Genomic DNA, 13,674 nt, shown 5'->3' on the forward strand with positions numbered 1-13,674 from the left:
GAGGTGTGTTGATTTATAAACCTAAGACATGCCGAAGCTTCAAAGTAGATGGAAAAGGCTCAAACTATATGTTCAAGCTATAAACAAGTCAAAATAAGCAGCCCACAGAAAAATTTCAAGGCAGTTCTTCCTCTTCTCTGGCGAAGAGTTCTTCATCCGGAGAGCGATTTCGATGGGAAATCCCCCCAGAAGATCGGCCAAGAGAGGATTCAAGCACCACGATCTTCATTTCGAAGAGAGATGGATCGTTCCGCCTCCTCATCAAGACTTTGATCGCCCGCCAGTCGAATCTCCATCGGATTCCCCCGTCGTCGTTGAAGAATCAATCGCATCTGTCGGCCCTGATCGCGACCCCACGGCCGGTGGAATTGGCGATCTGGATCCGGTCGTAATCTCTGAGATTCAGTCCCATGAAGGTGAGGATCGGGATAGAGGGTCGGAATCAAGCAGGGGTTCGTCGTCGGAGGTGGATCAAAATCGTAGCTTTGAAGTGAATTTTGTGGATGACTGTAAAAGGCTGGAGGAACTCAGATTTCGGGGGAGGGAGCCGATGATCACCGAAGAACAGCGGCTGTACAATAATCAGCTGCAGGAGGACGAGGTATAAAACTTAGTTTTGGGTCAGTATTTGTTAAATGTGACTCATATCTGTTGCAATTTTTCCCTAGGTGACGGCGTTGGAAGCCATATACGGGGATAGTTTGTCCGCCTCCAAGACTGAAGGCGGACTGACATGGCTACAAGTCAGAATCCAACTCAATTATCTCTTCTAATTTTCTTCATAGATTAGGATTTTGCCTGAAGTTTTGATCTTATATAAACGCGCAGATTCAAGTGCAGTTCGAAGTTCCTGATGATTTCTGCGTTTCTGCCAAGTTTTACTCATCATTTTCGAGATCAAAGGAACAGAAAAGAGGGGATGGTGATTCGGATGATGGTCTTGACTATCAATTTAAAGTTCGATATCTTCCCCCAATTGTCCTCTCCTGCTTGCTCCCGCGGTCTTATCCCAGCCATTGCGCTCCTTATTTCACCATCCATGTGAAATGGCTAGATTCCATGAGAATCTCTCGTCTGTGCAAGATCCTAGACTCGATTTGGGACTCTCAGCAGGGGCAAGAAGTTATTTATCAATGGGCAGACTGGTTGCATTGTTCTTCTCTCTCTTACTTGGAGCTTTTGCATGGGATTGTGCTCGAGGCCCGCGAGGAAGGTAGAGAGAGAGACATCAGAGCGATTACGGGAAGCATCTCTCTTGATACTTTGGTGCCTTCATTGATGAGCTACAACGAAGAGAAGATTCAGGAGGCCTTCATGAGTGATCTTCATGATTGTCCCATCTGTTTCAGCGAGTTCATTGGTAGTTCTAAGCATTCAAATTCCTAATTTCTGCCCTTTCTTATGCTGTTTTAAGCCCTATAACCAAAAAATCTGTGATTTTTTGCCATTTACGTTGATTACTCATCGATGATGGCGTCAACATCAATGGGTATGATAAAGTCAATGTCATAGTCAACTGGGGTAGTTGACATTGGCGTTGACTTGATGTTGACAGGGCTGATGATCACTGTAACTAGAATTCAACTTTGATAGCTGTTGATGACAGTTAACATCAACCATCTGGAATATCCTGTCAATGTCATGTACACCGTCAATGGACATTGATAGTTGACAAATGGTTGACTGACAGTTTGCGTTGATGTTGATGTGGTTGACAATCAGTTCAATTATAATTCCACTAAGTTTGATAATTGATCTTGATGGTTGGCATTAATTGTCCGAGATATCATGTCAATGTCAACGGTCAACAATTACCCTATCAACATCAACTTGATTCTCAAGCATTCTAAAAATTATCAACATCCACTTCGTCCTCAATGTCAACTAGGATGAATGACATTGACAGTTGGCGTACAGTCGATGTTTTGGTTGACGGGGTTGATGACTGTAACTAGAATTTAACCAAGTTTGACTCTGGTGTAAACTGTCCGTGAAATCCTGTCAATGAAAACCAGTTACCCCATCAACGTCATTGTAAACCACCCTTAATATCATGGGTGTCAACATTGTCATCAACATCAACAAGGGTCAATGAGCTTGACAATTGATGGATGGTTTACGCAGCTGAACCCTACTCCCTATATTGATATTTGTTATCTCGATTAAAATTTTATGTGCTTTAGGAGCATGGTGATGGATCATCTTATCTTTATAATGGATTTTAGGTAAGGACTTTGTGAGGATGCCATGTCAGCATTATTTTTGCTGGAAATGCATGGAGACTTATTCCAAAATTCATGTTGATGAAGGCACAGTTTCTAAATTGCTATGTCCGGATGCCAAATGTGGAAATCTTGTTCCACCTTGGTTACTGAGACAGTTGCTTACAAGTGAAGCATATGATCGATGGGAATCCTTGACTTTGCAGAAGACACTTGACTCAATGTCTGACGTAGCTTACTGTCCTAGATGCGAAACTGCCTGCTTGGAAGATGAAGATAATCATGCTCAATGTCCAAAATGCCATTTCAGCTTCTGCAGTCTTTGCAGAGAAAGAAGGCACGTTGGAAATCAGTGCATGTCACCAGAGGACAAGCTTCTCATTCTTCAGGTTAAGTTTCCCCTGCCCACGCTATATGTTTGTTCTTATTATTTATCTTGAGCTTAAAGCAGCTTTCATTTGATTCATCTTTTGTATGTCTTCGAAAAATGGGAATAAACTTACATAATTGATGCCAGTATACTTGTTTTAACAAGTTCGGAATATTTTTATGATGTTTATAAGCAGAAAGGACATCACCATGAATTCATGATGTGCTTCTTCAGACTTATTACAATCTAGTGATAAATTGCCTTCCAATCCAGTTTAGAGAAGATATTGTAGCGTTCACCTAATAACTCATTGACTGGGATTTGGAAAATCAGTTATTACTGTGACTCCTCTCAGGGCTCTACACCGGCAACACAGAGCTGAAGATTGGGCTAGACTACATCCATCAATATTTTATTGGTGGTATCTTCATTGTTGACCCAAACATTATGAAATCAATCTTGAGCGAATTCATTCAGGCCTCTATAAGCATAGTTGAACTTCCAGTGATAAGGCTTAGGCATTTCTTTTCTCTTTGCTCAAGCTGTTAGTTACCTCCAGTCATGATTGATTGCAAGGATACCTGAGTCTATTAGAAATTGTGTTTGAAAAAAAAGGAAGATCACCGAGAAAGGTGATCCACCTGATTTATGTTGGAACCTTTTTTTAAAAAAATAAGGAAGATCAACCTAGAATGGTGATCCACCGGATTTATGTTAGATCATAAATCCCTTGCAGCATGATTGTCGTCCCATCAAGCATGCTCTCTTTCTCATCACCTTTAGGAGCTGGTGCCTGATAAGAACGTGGGCATTTTTATCATGTAAAAGAGGAAAAGAGAAGGTTCTGGCAGTTAGATTGTTGCTGCAAGGAGAGAGGGTGATTACTTGCTTTGCGGAAGGAATAGCTCGGGAATGACTTTAGCAAGAGAGATAAGATAATAGAAAACAAGTTCACTATTTTTCTTCGCAGCCCTCCACTTCCAGAAGTCCGTCCATAACTTTTATGGCATTTTTTAGATGTCCTTCCAGAAGTCCTGTTATATGGTTGCCATTATTGATGCCAATTAGTATGAACTAGAGGACGACGGCACATTTTATGGTTTTGTAATTGTTGGCAAAGACAAATTTCTCTTATTTTTACTATTTTTCTCTAAACCCTGAACAGTTATTCATATATCCCTCTTTCCCTTTTTGACTGTTGTACTTTGTAACTAATGAAGGGGGACCACCCTAGCGGGTAGTTGATCCAATAATGCCATTCAAAGGGATTTTTGCTTGAAATAATTTACACTTGTTTCACCTCCTGCTCCACATCCAAAGTTTCTCTCATAGGAACCTAAAGTCCGTGGTGCTTCATCAACTTCTGGTGGCTTCCTGCAAAGATTGAATCTCTCTTTCCCTGGTTTGATGTTCTAAGTTCCTTCATGGTAGCAAAGCCAGACACCCAGGTGCGATTGTTTTGAGTAGGGCATCACGCACCACTCCAGGCATGTTATACCGGTGCCGTAGAAGAGCTAGAACCCTGATATCTGTTTTTTACTCATTGCTAGAGCCGTAGCCCTATCATCAAGGAGAGCTTAGTTTTTTGGCTGTCACCCTAGCCTTAGGGGGAGCCATTACTACCTGACCATGACTCAATTATTGAAGGGTGCCTCATTTTCTGTGTGTAAGCACATTCACTGCCAAGCTGAAGTCGTGACCATGACTCAATTATGTGAAGTCGTGCTATGATTTACCCAAGATTCCTGAGGTATTCAATCAGAAGGGACCCAACATAGTCAAACGGTCTGAGTACGTCGAGATGATATTTCAAGGTGAGTGATAGCGCCCCCTTGAGTTAGAGTGTTACGTTAACTCAGACTGAAGAAAAGATACCCGGCAACAGCACAAAGACCTCCCGACGAGAGTGATAACGTTGACTAGACCCTTGGACGAACGAGGTCGGAAAAGAGACGAGAATTCCACTTTGAGTGTTCCAACAAGAAGAAATAACAAAGAACTAGGGATTCGCCTACAAGGTTGTATCGACCCTTGACGATCGGAGACGAGCCATATCAGCAACTTCTCCTCCTCGAGAGCATATCTTGCGGATGCTTCAGAAGACGTTCGACCCCCTCCTCCTTGGACAAAACTTCCCTTTATTCACCTTTTCCCGTAACGTCTTCATTCGTTTGAACTTCTCGACTCCAGGCTATCACGTGATGTGGCAACCTTCCTCCTTTTGCTTTCATACGTCCGAGGTAGTGCCTTATCAGTGAGCAGAAGCTCTCACATCTGACTGCCTTCCCTCTAGCTTCCTCCAATCCTCTCTGTGAAGGGTGGCTTGAAGCTGATGCCCTACTTAAGGCATGACTCTTTAAGATGGTGGAACCCACCTTAGGGCATAACCTATTACAATTTTCATATGTCAAGGATGTCTGGAAGAAAGTTTACTAGACACTCTAAACACAATGACAAAGCTTATATAGCTGTCCTTGTTCAGCAATCGATTACCCTCACTTGAGGGAGTATGAGAATCCTTGAATATTCATCGCATTGGAGGCTATTTGGAATGGGCTGGATCAATACAGGCCAATTAAAAATCCTGATTCAGAGGAAAGAGCTTATTTCTTAAAGATGGGTTCACAATTTGTCTCAGGCCTTAATTTAGAGTTTGATACCCTCAAAGTCCTGATGGGAGGTTCACCGATTCATCAGGTGTTCACCCCTTTTATATTTCCAAAAAAAAAAATCTACCCATTGGGAGATGGTCTGTTGACTGGTACAGAATACTTGGCCAAAGAAAGTACTGGGAAGCAAAAGTCCAGTTGAGGAACTTGAACAACACATATCCAGAGTTCGGGTGTGACTGCATTTCCCTTGAAACTCACAGTGATGTGACTGTCCGAATAGGACAAGACGTAGCTATCTTAACAGGTGGAGTCAGTGGGTACCTGAATACTTCAGTACATAGATTTGGTCAGCAGGTCTATTGGTGGAAGCCTGCCACATAATAGTCTACCGGGCTAACTATAATCCTCCAAGAAAGGGAGGAAATCAACTACCCACTCAGGCAAACTTCTCTCTAATTTGCTCACAGGCCCTTACTGAGAGTTGATATCCGAACTTTGATCTGTGGTCATACCTGCCACATTGACAGAAACATTGAGTAATAAATGCAAGCATTAAACAAGAGGAACACAACATCTGGTCCCATTACCACAAGGAAGAAACTCTGTAGGATACCAATGGACCCAATTTACAGTCAAATAATAAACCAAATGGTGATATTTGACGGTAAAGGGCCAATTTTTGATTTCCAGCGACTAAGATGAACATGATGTGCGCAGCAGTAGAAAATCATCTTACCACACCAGGGGTGGTATTTCGTACCCTGTTGGTCTTGTCTGCCGCTTCATGCAAGATCCTTTTGAATACATGAAAACACAATTCAATTCTTTGGATACTTAGATAGTTGTAGGGGACTCCATGACGTGGGGTTTCGTCTAAGGACACTATTCATACTGATCTGGAAATGTATACTGACGCCGATTATGTAGGGACTATAACTGATCAACTATCTACTACACAGTATTGTTCTTTCTTGGGAGGGAACCGGATCTTTTGGATGAGTTAAAAACGGCCTGTCTTTTCGCGGTCCAATGTGGAGGCAGAGTTGAGGACCATGGCAGAGGGTATATGTGAATCGCCATGTCTCAAATCCATCCTAGAAGTTCTATAGATTCCATTTAAAACCCCCGTCCAGCTATTATGTAATAACAGATGGGCTAGAGAGATTGCTGAAAGTCTGGGTTGACATTATAGGATCGGCACTTTATCAAGGACAAGTTGGAGGCCAATTTTATAAGTTAAAACACCAATGCACTGATATCTTAACAAAAGACTTACATAGCCCTACACTTCAACAACTCGTCTTGGCAAACTTGGGGTTGATCACTGCTCGCGATTAATATTCCCTATTTTCTTCAAAAAAAATCATTGGGAAACTGGTTATAAGGAACATGCATTCTCCAGTTTCAGGGGGGACTGTTGACGAAGACAATTTTATCTTAACTTTATAGTTTTACCCTAAAGCCTTTGTTGTTATATAAATCCCTATTTCTTTTTTTTACCATTGTACCTCGTAATTAATAAATGCAGTCATAGTGGTACTAAATCTGATAACGCTGTAAAAGAATAGGGCTTCTCGCACAAGAAATAATATAATATTGTTTCGCATCTTTCGTATGGTCCTCCTCCTAAGCTCCTTTCATTGTGACCTTAAGTCGTTGGTGCTTCCTCTACCTTGTGGAGGCTTGCTGCGAAGATCGAGTCTCTCCCCCTGGTTTGATGTTCTACATTCCTTCAGTAACTATTTTTGTTCTTCTGGTGTTTTGAATTATCACCATCTGTGTCATCCTACGTCTGTTTTCTTTGAGCTTTACTTGGAAAAGTTATTCTGGTACATCTTAATTATTATTATTATTTTCATGCAGGAGAGACAGAATTCCTCTGTGATGAAGGAGGATCAGAGACGGAAGGAAACTAATCTAATCAATGAGCTCATGAGCGTCAGACAAATCTTGAAGGATTCTAAACAATGCCCATCATGTAGAATTGCAATCCAACGAACAGAAGGCTGCAATAAAATGGAGTGCTGGAATTGTGGGATTTTCTTCTGCTACCGGTGCAACAAAAAAATTCAAGGATATGAACACTTCAGGTAGACGAAAATTTCTTTTCTGAGGAAAAGTCCACCATTTTAAATGAAAATTTGCAGCTATGGAATTTATGATGTCTGTTTTTTGCTGATTGCTCAAAAACCTATATTTTTTACTACAGGGGAAGCTGCGAGCTCTTCGACCAAGAAGTGATTCAGAATTGGGAGAGAGAGGTGGATGAGAGGAACTACCGCCAAATCGAGGCCCAGGCACGGATAGAATTGCATCCGAATCAGGCCCGTTCTTGCCCCAACTGTGGTCAAGTCACTGCTAAGGTGAGTATATGCGTTTATATTAACCTTCGCATCAGTTTAAATAATGTATTATTCCACTTGACCATCTCATGATCGTAGTCTACAAATCAGTTTAAATAATGTATCCCAGTGGCTTGCTCAATAACAATTCTGAAAACATTGCTAGAGGGTATGCTTCTACTATAAGAAGAGCCACATAACAGAGTAATTGTTCATGGATCTCTTCTTATGAATCTGTTTATGGCTCTGGAGTCCATGATCCATTGTTTTTTTCACATTCACTTATCCCTGAGGAAATAATTTTGATCAAAGGCGGAGTATACTTCTATCCAAAATTGCTGATTTTCTCAGATCAAAAGTACGTCTTCCTGTAATCAATTCTCAGTATCTGTGCCCTGAAACTCTTCTCTGAAACAGCAATTCGAAACCCATATACCAATTAAATGAATTAGCAAAATGAATTGTCTATTTTCTCCTGACTATATGACTTGGTTTGGGGAAACAATTTCTACCAGGTTGGGAACAACAACCACATTATGTGCTGGTCATGCCAACAGCACTTCTGCGCCATCTGCCGAAAGATTGTGAAGAGCAGCCGAGATCATTTCGGCCCCAAGCGCTGCAAACAGCATACATTGGATTCCTGATGGAGCTGGTGAGAGAAATATATATATTTTTTATTTCTCCTTATAATGCGACGTCAATTATCATTATTATTCTTCGAATAAAATCTTTTTTGTTGATGGTATCATCTTTTGCAAGAAATTTAACCACCACCCAAAAGTGATAGACCACAATTGCAACCCTGAGTGACCATTGGATATTAGAGGCAGAGAGCAAAGCAACCCAGAATGACCATTTATACTATATGGTCGAAGAACAAAAGGTATAAGTTGCAAAAGTAAGAAGAGCTGGGATAACAATAACAATAATAATAATAATAATAAATGAGAGAGAGAAGCAAGGAGATGATCGATCCAGAGAGATGAAAATCCGTTGAGGGGAACCTTGACTCAAATTTCAACTTTTTCATTCTTATTGGCTTGTCTCCAGAGGGAGGGCTACTCCCATTGAAATGGAAACATTCAAGAAGGGAAAGACTGAAATAACCCCTTAGCAGATGAAATTCCGTAGAGGGTTTGGGGACTGTATCAGTTTTCCACCTGGTTGATATCTCAAAGGGCGGTGCTAGTCATGAACCGGTGGCTCAGAACTGCACTAGCTGTTGGCCGTTGACGATAATCCGGGTTCAACATTGCCTGTGTCAGCCATCAAAAGGAAGTGGCTAGGAAAAACAAGGCCAGATTGGCATGTAAGAAAGGGACTTTTAAGAATTTAAAGAGTAGCTAACCTGAAGCAGCTCCCAGCCTGCGCGATTTCCAAGGTCCAAAAATTTGACAGCTTCTCTTAAGCGGTCATCCTCCAGACAGTACCTGTAAATGTTACCAATTTCATCACATGGGTCAAAGTTGATTGCTAACAATGATATCTTGTTAATTCTACGGTAGAATGCCTTTACGTAGGCTAAAACCCTGAAAGGAATATTTATATGTTAATGAAATATTCATAGAAATAGGAGAACCGAATATCATGAGAGAGGAAGAGTGAGAGATAGAGAGATGCCGTCTTCAGAGTCACATAGAACGGAAAACGTAAACTCTCCTGAGAAAAGCTTCCACAAATTGGTTTTCCAACCGTTTTGTAGGTAGACAAACGCTAGAACAAATTAGTTGAAACAAAGGGGGAGCTTTGTATTTCTATTCTTTCTCTGGACTTATTTGTGTTGTGATTTTTCAACCTAAAAAAGGGTAGCCAAACCAAGTGTTTTCCAGAGTGATTTTGATTTCTTTTCCTATTCTCTGTGACCCGAATGATCACATCTCTCCACCTTTCTTCGCCATCTTCTCTCTATCTTCCAAGATCTATCTACTCTACTTTTTTTCCTCTCTCCTGAAATCAAACCTCCTATTTCTCTGTTATGAAGTGGCACATGTATCTCTTGTGCAACGACACTACATAGAAAACTAGCCTGTAGACGGCCGGTACTCTAATGCGTATATATGAAATGGTCGCCAAAATGAAATATCATAACTTCTTCTGTCCTTTTTTATGCTTAAAAAAAAGAAGAAATACTTTTTAATTTTAGCGACCCTTCCATGTATACACATCAGAGTAATGGCTATCTAACAACTAGTTACGTACCTAGTGAGATACATTTTTTACTTCATAACTGTAAATAGGATTAAAGCCCAGTCACTCATGAAGAGCAGGCAATTGAAAGAAAAAAAGTCAGAGAACGCGCCCTTACTCTCTGGCAGCTTCAAGATCAAGCTGGAAGGTACCCTCGAAGAGCCTCTGCAAGAGATATAAGCCAGATTATTTCTTCTTTGAAAAAGAAGCAATTTTAGACACAAGTGTGATCTTACTTGCAAGGACAATCCGTCCACGGCGCCGGCTTCACAGAAAGGGAGAAAAGACATGTACAAAAATAGAAGACCCGCTTCAAATCTGATTTCAGATAGGCTGTGTATTAGCGTAGGCATTTTTTTTAGGAGAAAAACAGATGCAGAAGTCGCATTTCACTATTTTACATGTCATCAGCAATTCCAAATGCTCTTTTCTCCAGAAGAGTCAATGTGCCAGCTGCCGAGGCTCGGCGCCATAACCCTTCAGAAAGCATCCCTGGGCTCGTGTCGAAGGATGAATACCTGAGCTTGAGAATAAAATGTTTAATTTTCAACTATTTAAACGGAAAAACCATAAACATAAAATGACAAAAAATGCCTGTGGAGGACAAAAGAATGAATCTAACCCCAGATACGAGGGGGTTCGTCTTATATTAATTCTTCGTAACTGAAGTATACTAATTGTCGATTGAACTGAGTCCTTGGAGCATAAGGCGAGAAGAACAGAGTATAGAAGAGAAGGAGAGAAAATTCTTAGAGAAAAGAAGCTTAACATTTCATTTAACATAACAGAGTATTTATACAGGCCGTTTATAATGGCTAGTTTGACTAACTACAACGGCTAGTTTGACTAGCCGTTATAACTCCGATTTAGTTAAATCGGATGATGGGCCCATAAGTATTGGCCCATAAATAATAATCTAATTATGTAATTTCTATAATTAGCTTATACATTCAACACTAATTGAATATTCATCAGCATAACATGAATTAATAAGTCTCGAATAACTCAAGGAGGAGCGTATAAATATTCTTTTAAAAAATTATTTTCACAGAACTATGATTACATCATTCAATTTGTGAAAAACTTGGTGAGGCATTGAAACTGCAAATCCAAACGGAGAGATTCAATTTTTTAGCCGTTTTGAGATTAATTAAGCAAATTTATGATTAGAAAGGTAAACTAAGGTAAGTTATGTAAAAAAACTGATTGAATGAGCTTACCTGATATCAACAGAGAAGGCCAAATCACGAAGTCTGGGCACCAAATAGTTCACATCCTTTTCCATGACTGTACTGTTATGTAATGTTGACATCAGGTAAAGAGGAATTTTATTGTAATGTTAAATATAAAACATTTAATAAAGATATTTACTTCAGAACAACAGAAGCAGGTCCAATACTCTGGTGTAATCTCTCATTACTGTGCAAGAAATCAAGGCCGCTCATGGCACCATACAGAAGCTTGAGGACAAACTTTCTTCTGCGCCTCATCTTTTCTTCCCAGACCATGGGATTCCATGAAATTTGACCGACTTCGTTCCTATATTTAAAAATATCTTCACTTGTGATTTTAGAATAGTCTGCAGCACTGTAAATTCCATCATTACGGAAGGCCAGCCACTGCAATGAAGCCATAATGTTGATATAAAATTTAGATAAAGTAATTTGCGTTTTAAAAACTAAATATATTTATTGAGAACCTGCTCTCCGGTCTTTGTCTCAAAACCCCCCAACAAAATCTGGATATTCTGGCTTACTCCACTTTTGCCCTAAAGATAGAAGTAAAGAAAATTGCAAATGTGATTACTGAGACTCGAAACGATATTCAATTAAATATAACCTGTAATTATTGGGGATCCACATTACCTGAAGAAAAGCATGACAATTAACCTCGTTGGCTGCCATCATATCTGCCTCTACACCTCCAGCACGTAGTCCTGGATAAACCTAAAGAAGGGCGACAAAAATATCTCCAGAAAATCATACTTTTAACGAGCATTATGACTATCATCAATTTATTAAAAATACAACTAAAAAGCAGAGAGAGAGTAGGGATTTTTGGGGGAATGTAATTCAAACTTTGATTCATTCTTCTAAGCCGCCCACCCGAAGGAAGCCCTACAACTATATAAAGTAAATTACCCAAGAAATCAAAAGACAAATCTTCTTACTGAGATGAAGTGGCAAAGATACACTTGGCTGATTTAGCATTACACCAGTTTTTATCTAAGTTTTGGGTGCAGAAATTTATGATTATGTACCTTAAAAATTACGCGAGTCCCTCTGATTGGACCCTTACTAATCCGACCCTCATAAAGCCTGAAAAAAGACTGTCATGAGTAGAGTACATTAGTATGGCTAATAAGACTTAAGTTATATTATAAATCACGCAGCCAGGATGGGACCTGATTTTCACTTGGCCCTCTCCAACGTCCTGAACTTTTAACCTCTCAATATCTTCTGTTGAGTAACTGGCCTCCATTTGATACAGTCCTCCACCAGAAAATCCCCCTCGGTTCAATGATGAATAGCTGCATTCAATCAAGTGCCATATATAAGAAAATAAAATGACTTAAATTCACTTGTTCACCAGTAAATTTGAAATTTTAACGAGCACTATTCCACAAGAAATGACTTATTTACAACTCCTAAAACTTCAAATACATAAGTAGAAATGATTAATTACTACGATCAGCTTGTTGAAACATTCAAAATTGAGTGAAATAAGGAATCAAAATGCCAGCATACGTGCCTTTCTACACATTAATTCATCTACTCTATCTGTGGTAAAAGATCGTAAACGTTAGAGATGCATTTAATAGTTAACTTGATGTTCCCAACAAGATTCCAGTGAATTAATACTCCAGAGTCGAGTAGGCCAGTTTGAATGAATCAACCATCCTTTTTAGTGAATTTTAATTACAAAATACTGATAGCCACGTTTAGATTTTTGAATTCAAAGATAAGATATAAAATCCCATTCTTCCGAATCATAATAATAGAGCCCTAGTGTTTTTTTTCTCTTTAAATAACAAGCTATTTTGGAAACCATTCATATATCAGTGTCCTTGTTCATTCGCTCCAATGCAGGATGCATCCGAAATCCAAATACAGAATTTCAAGAGTCGTTGAAACGAAATGAAACTCGCCCGGGATACTTTTATTCAAACACAAAATGGCAAAAATCTAACTGATGGATACACTCGCAAGTGAGCTAAATTCCTCAAAAATATGGTATATTAAGCAGAAAAACCAAACCTGGTGACATTCATGAACCCATAGCTCCCAATAAACCTCCCCACCTCAAAGTCCTCGGCGTCGGTCACAAGACAAGATCTCACACAACGAATACAGCGCTTCCCGCCGGCCCTCTGCGAAAATTGAACGAACCCATCGACGAAATTGTATCTGAATCCGATCTTGCGAATCTCAAGAGGGTTTCTTCCTGGTAAGAAACCGCTCGAAATTGTGCAGTTCATCGCCAACTCCCCCGCGATTGCTAACAACATCCATGAGTTTATTTATATCCTCTGCAATTGGAGTGGATAATCTGTATTTTTATTTAATTTCATATAATTACATTTTAGACAAACTATTATTATCCATTAAACCTGTGAAATGACTCTCAGTGTAGTTCCGGATAGTCCGGGACGTGGACAATGGACAGGACGGGACGAAGATCGTCTCGTCCGACATCAGAAATCAGTGCAATGACGAGGACGGGATGGTTTTTTCGTCCCAGAACGAAAAAATCGACCCGTCTGCGCCCCAACTTTGCCAGTTTCATCCCATCCAAAGAAAAACTGGCTCGTCCCTCGTCCCAGATGAAAAAATTAAGTTTAAAATTTTTAATATACTTTTCTAAGTTTTTTGGGGGAATATGGAGGAGAGAGCACGCGGAGGGACATATGTACAATTACTTTTGGGCAGCGTCAGTTT

General features: G+C 40.0%; 2 protein-coding genes across 3 annotated transcripts; one reads left to right on the forward strand and one right to left on the reverse strand.

Moving 5' to 3' along the window:
* The first annotated feature begins 48 nt into the window (after nt 1-48).
* On the forward strand, nt 49-8,294 carry NHL8 (NDR1/HIN1-like 8). Of its 2 annotated transcripts, none has more exons than XM_078581435.1 (7): nt 49-601; nt 669-743; nt 829-1,360; nt 2,226-2,611; nt 7,068-7,294; nt 7,414-7,567; nt 8,062-8,294. In XM_078581435.1, the coding sequence occupies exons 1-7, from the start codon at nt 173-175 to the stop codon at nt 8,191-8,193; spliced, it is 1,935 nt and encodes a 644-aa protein (XP_078437561.1). In that variant the 5' UTR covers nt 49-172; the 3' UTR covers nt 8,194-8,294. The 2 variants fall into 2 exon arrangements, with proteins under 2 accessions (XP_078437561.1, XP_078437562.1); XM_078581436.1 differs by having other exon boundaries at nt 2,310-2,611.
* Nucleotides 8,295-8,554: 260 nt separating this feature from the next.
* LOC144708216 (Protein kinase superfamily protein) lies at nt 8,555-13,224 on the reverse strand. Its single transcript, XM_078581437.1, has 12 exons — nt 12,994-13,224; nt 12,141-12,266; nt 11,997-12,054; nt 11,602-11,682; nt 11,436-11,504; nt 11,108-11,355; nt 10,957-11,028; nt 10,138-10,254; nt 9,973-10,054; nt 9,855-9,901; nt 8,898-8,979; nt 8,555-8,805 (listed from the first exon to the last, which is right to left on the reverse strand). The coding sequence occupies exons 1-12, from the start codon at nt 13,212-13,214 to the stop codon at nt 8,722-8,724; spliced, it is 1,287 nt and encodes a 428-aa protein (XP_078437563.1). The 5' UTR covers nt 13,215-13,224; the 3' UTR covers nt 8,555-8,721.
* Between the last annotated feature and the right edge of the window lie 450 nt (nt 13,225-13,674).

This window comes from Wolffia australiana, chromosome 10 (genome assembly GCF_029677425.1).
Source record: "Wolffia australiana isolate 7733 chromosome 10, ASM2967742v1".
NCBI lineage: Eukaryota > Viridiplantae > Streptophyta > Magnoliopsida > Alismatales > Araceae > Wolffia > Wolffia australiana.

Bases quoted from the DNA above. Each gene is read 5' to 3' on its own strand.
- NHL8 (XM_078581435.1), top strand. From the start codon at position 173: ATGGGAAATCCCCCCAGAAGATCGGCCAAGAGAGGATTCAAGCACCAC. The intron at 1,361-2,225 runs GTAGTTCTAAGC...AATGGATTTTAG, and splicing joins CTGTTTCAGCGAGTTCATTG to GTAAGGACTTTGTGAGGATG. The intron at 7,295-7,413 runs GTAGACGAAAAT...TTTTTACTACAG, and splicing joins CAAGGATATGAACACTTCAG to GGGAAGCTGCGAGCTCTTCG.
- LOC144708216 (XM_078581437.1), bottom strand. From the start codon at position 13,214: ATGAACTGCACAATTTCGAGCGGTTTCTTACCAGGAAGAAACCCTCTT. The intron at 11,505-11,601 runs GTAATGTGGATC...TTCTATCTTTAG, and splicing joins ATTGTCATGCTTTTCTTCAG to GGCAAAAGTGGAGTAAGCCA. The intron at 10,055-10,137 runs GTAAAATAGTGA...ATCTGAAATCAG, and splicing joins TTTGGAATTGCTGATGACAT to ATTTGAAGCGGGTCTTCTAT.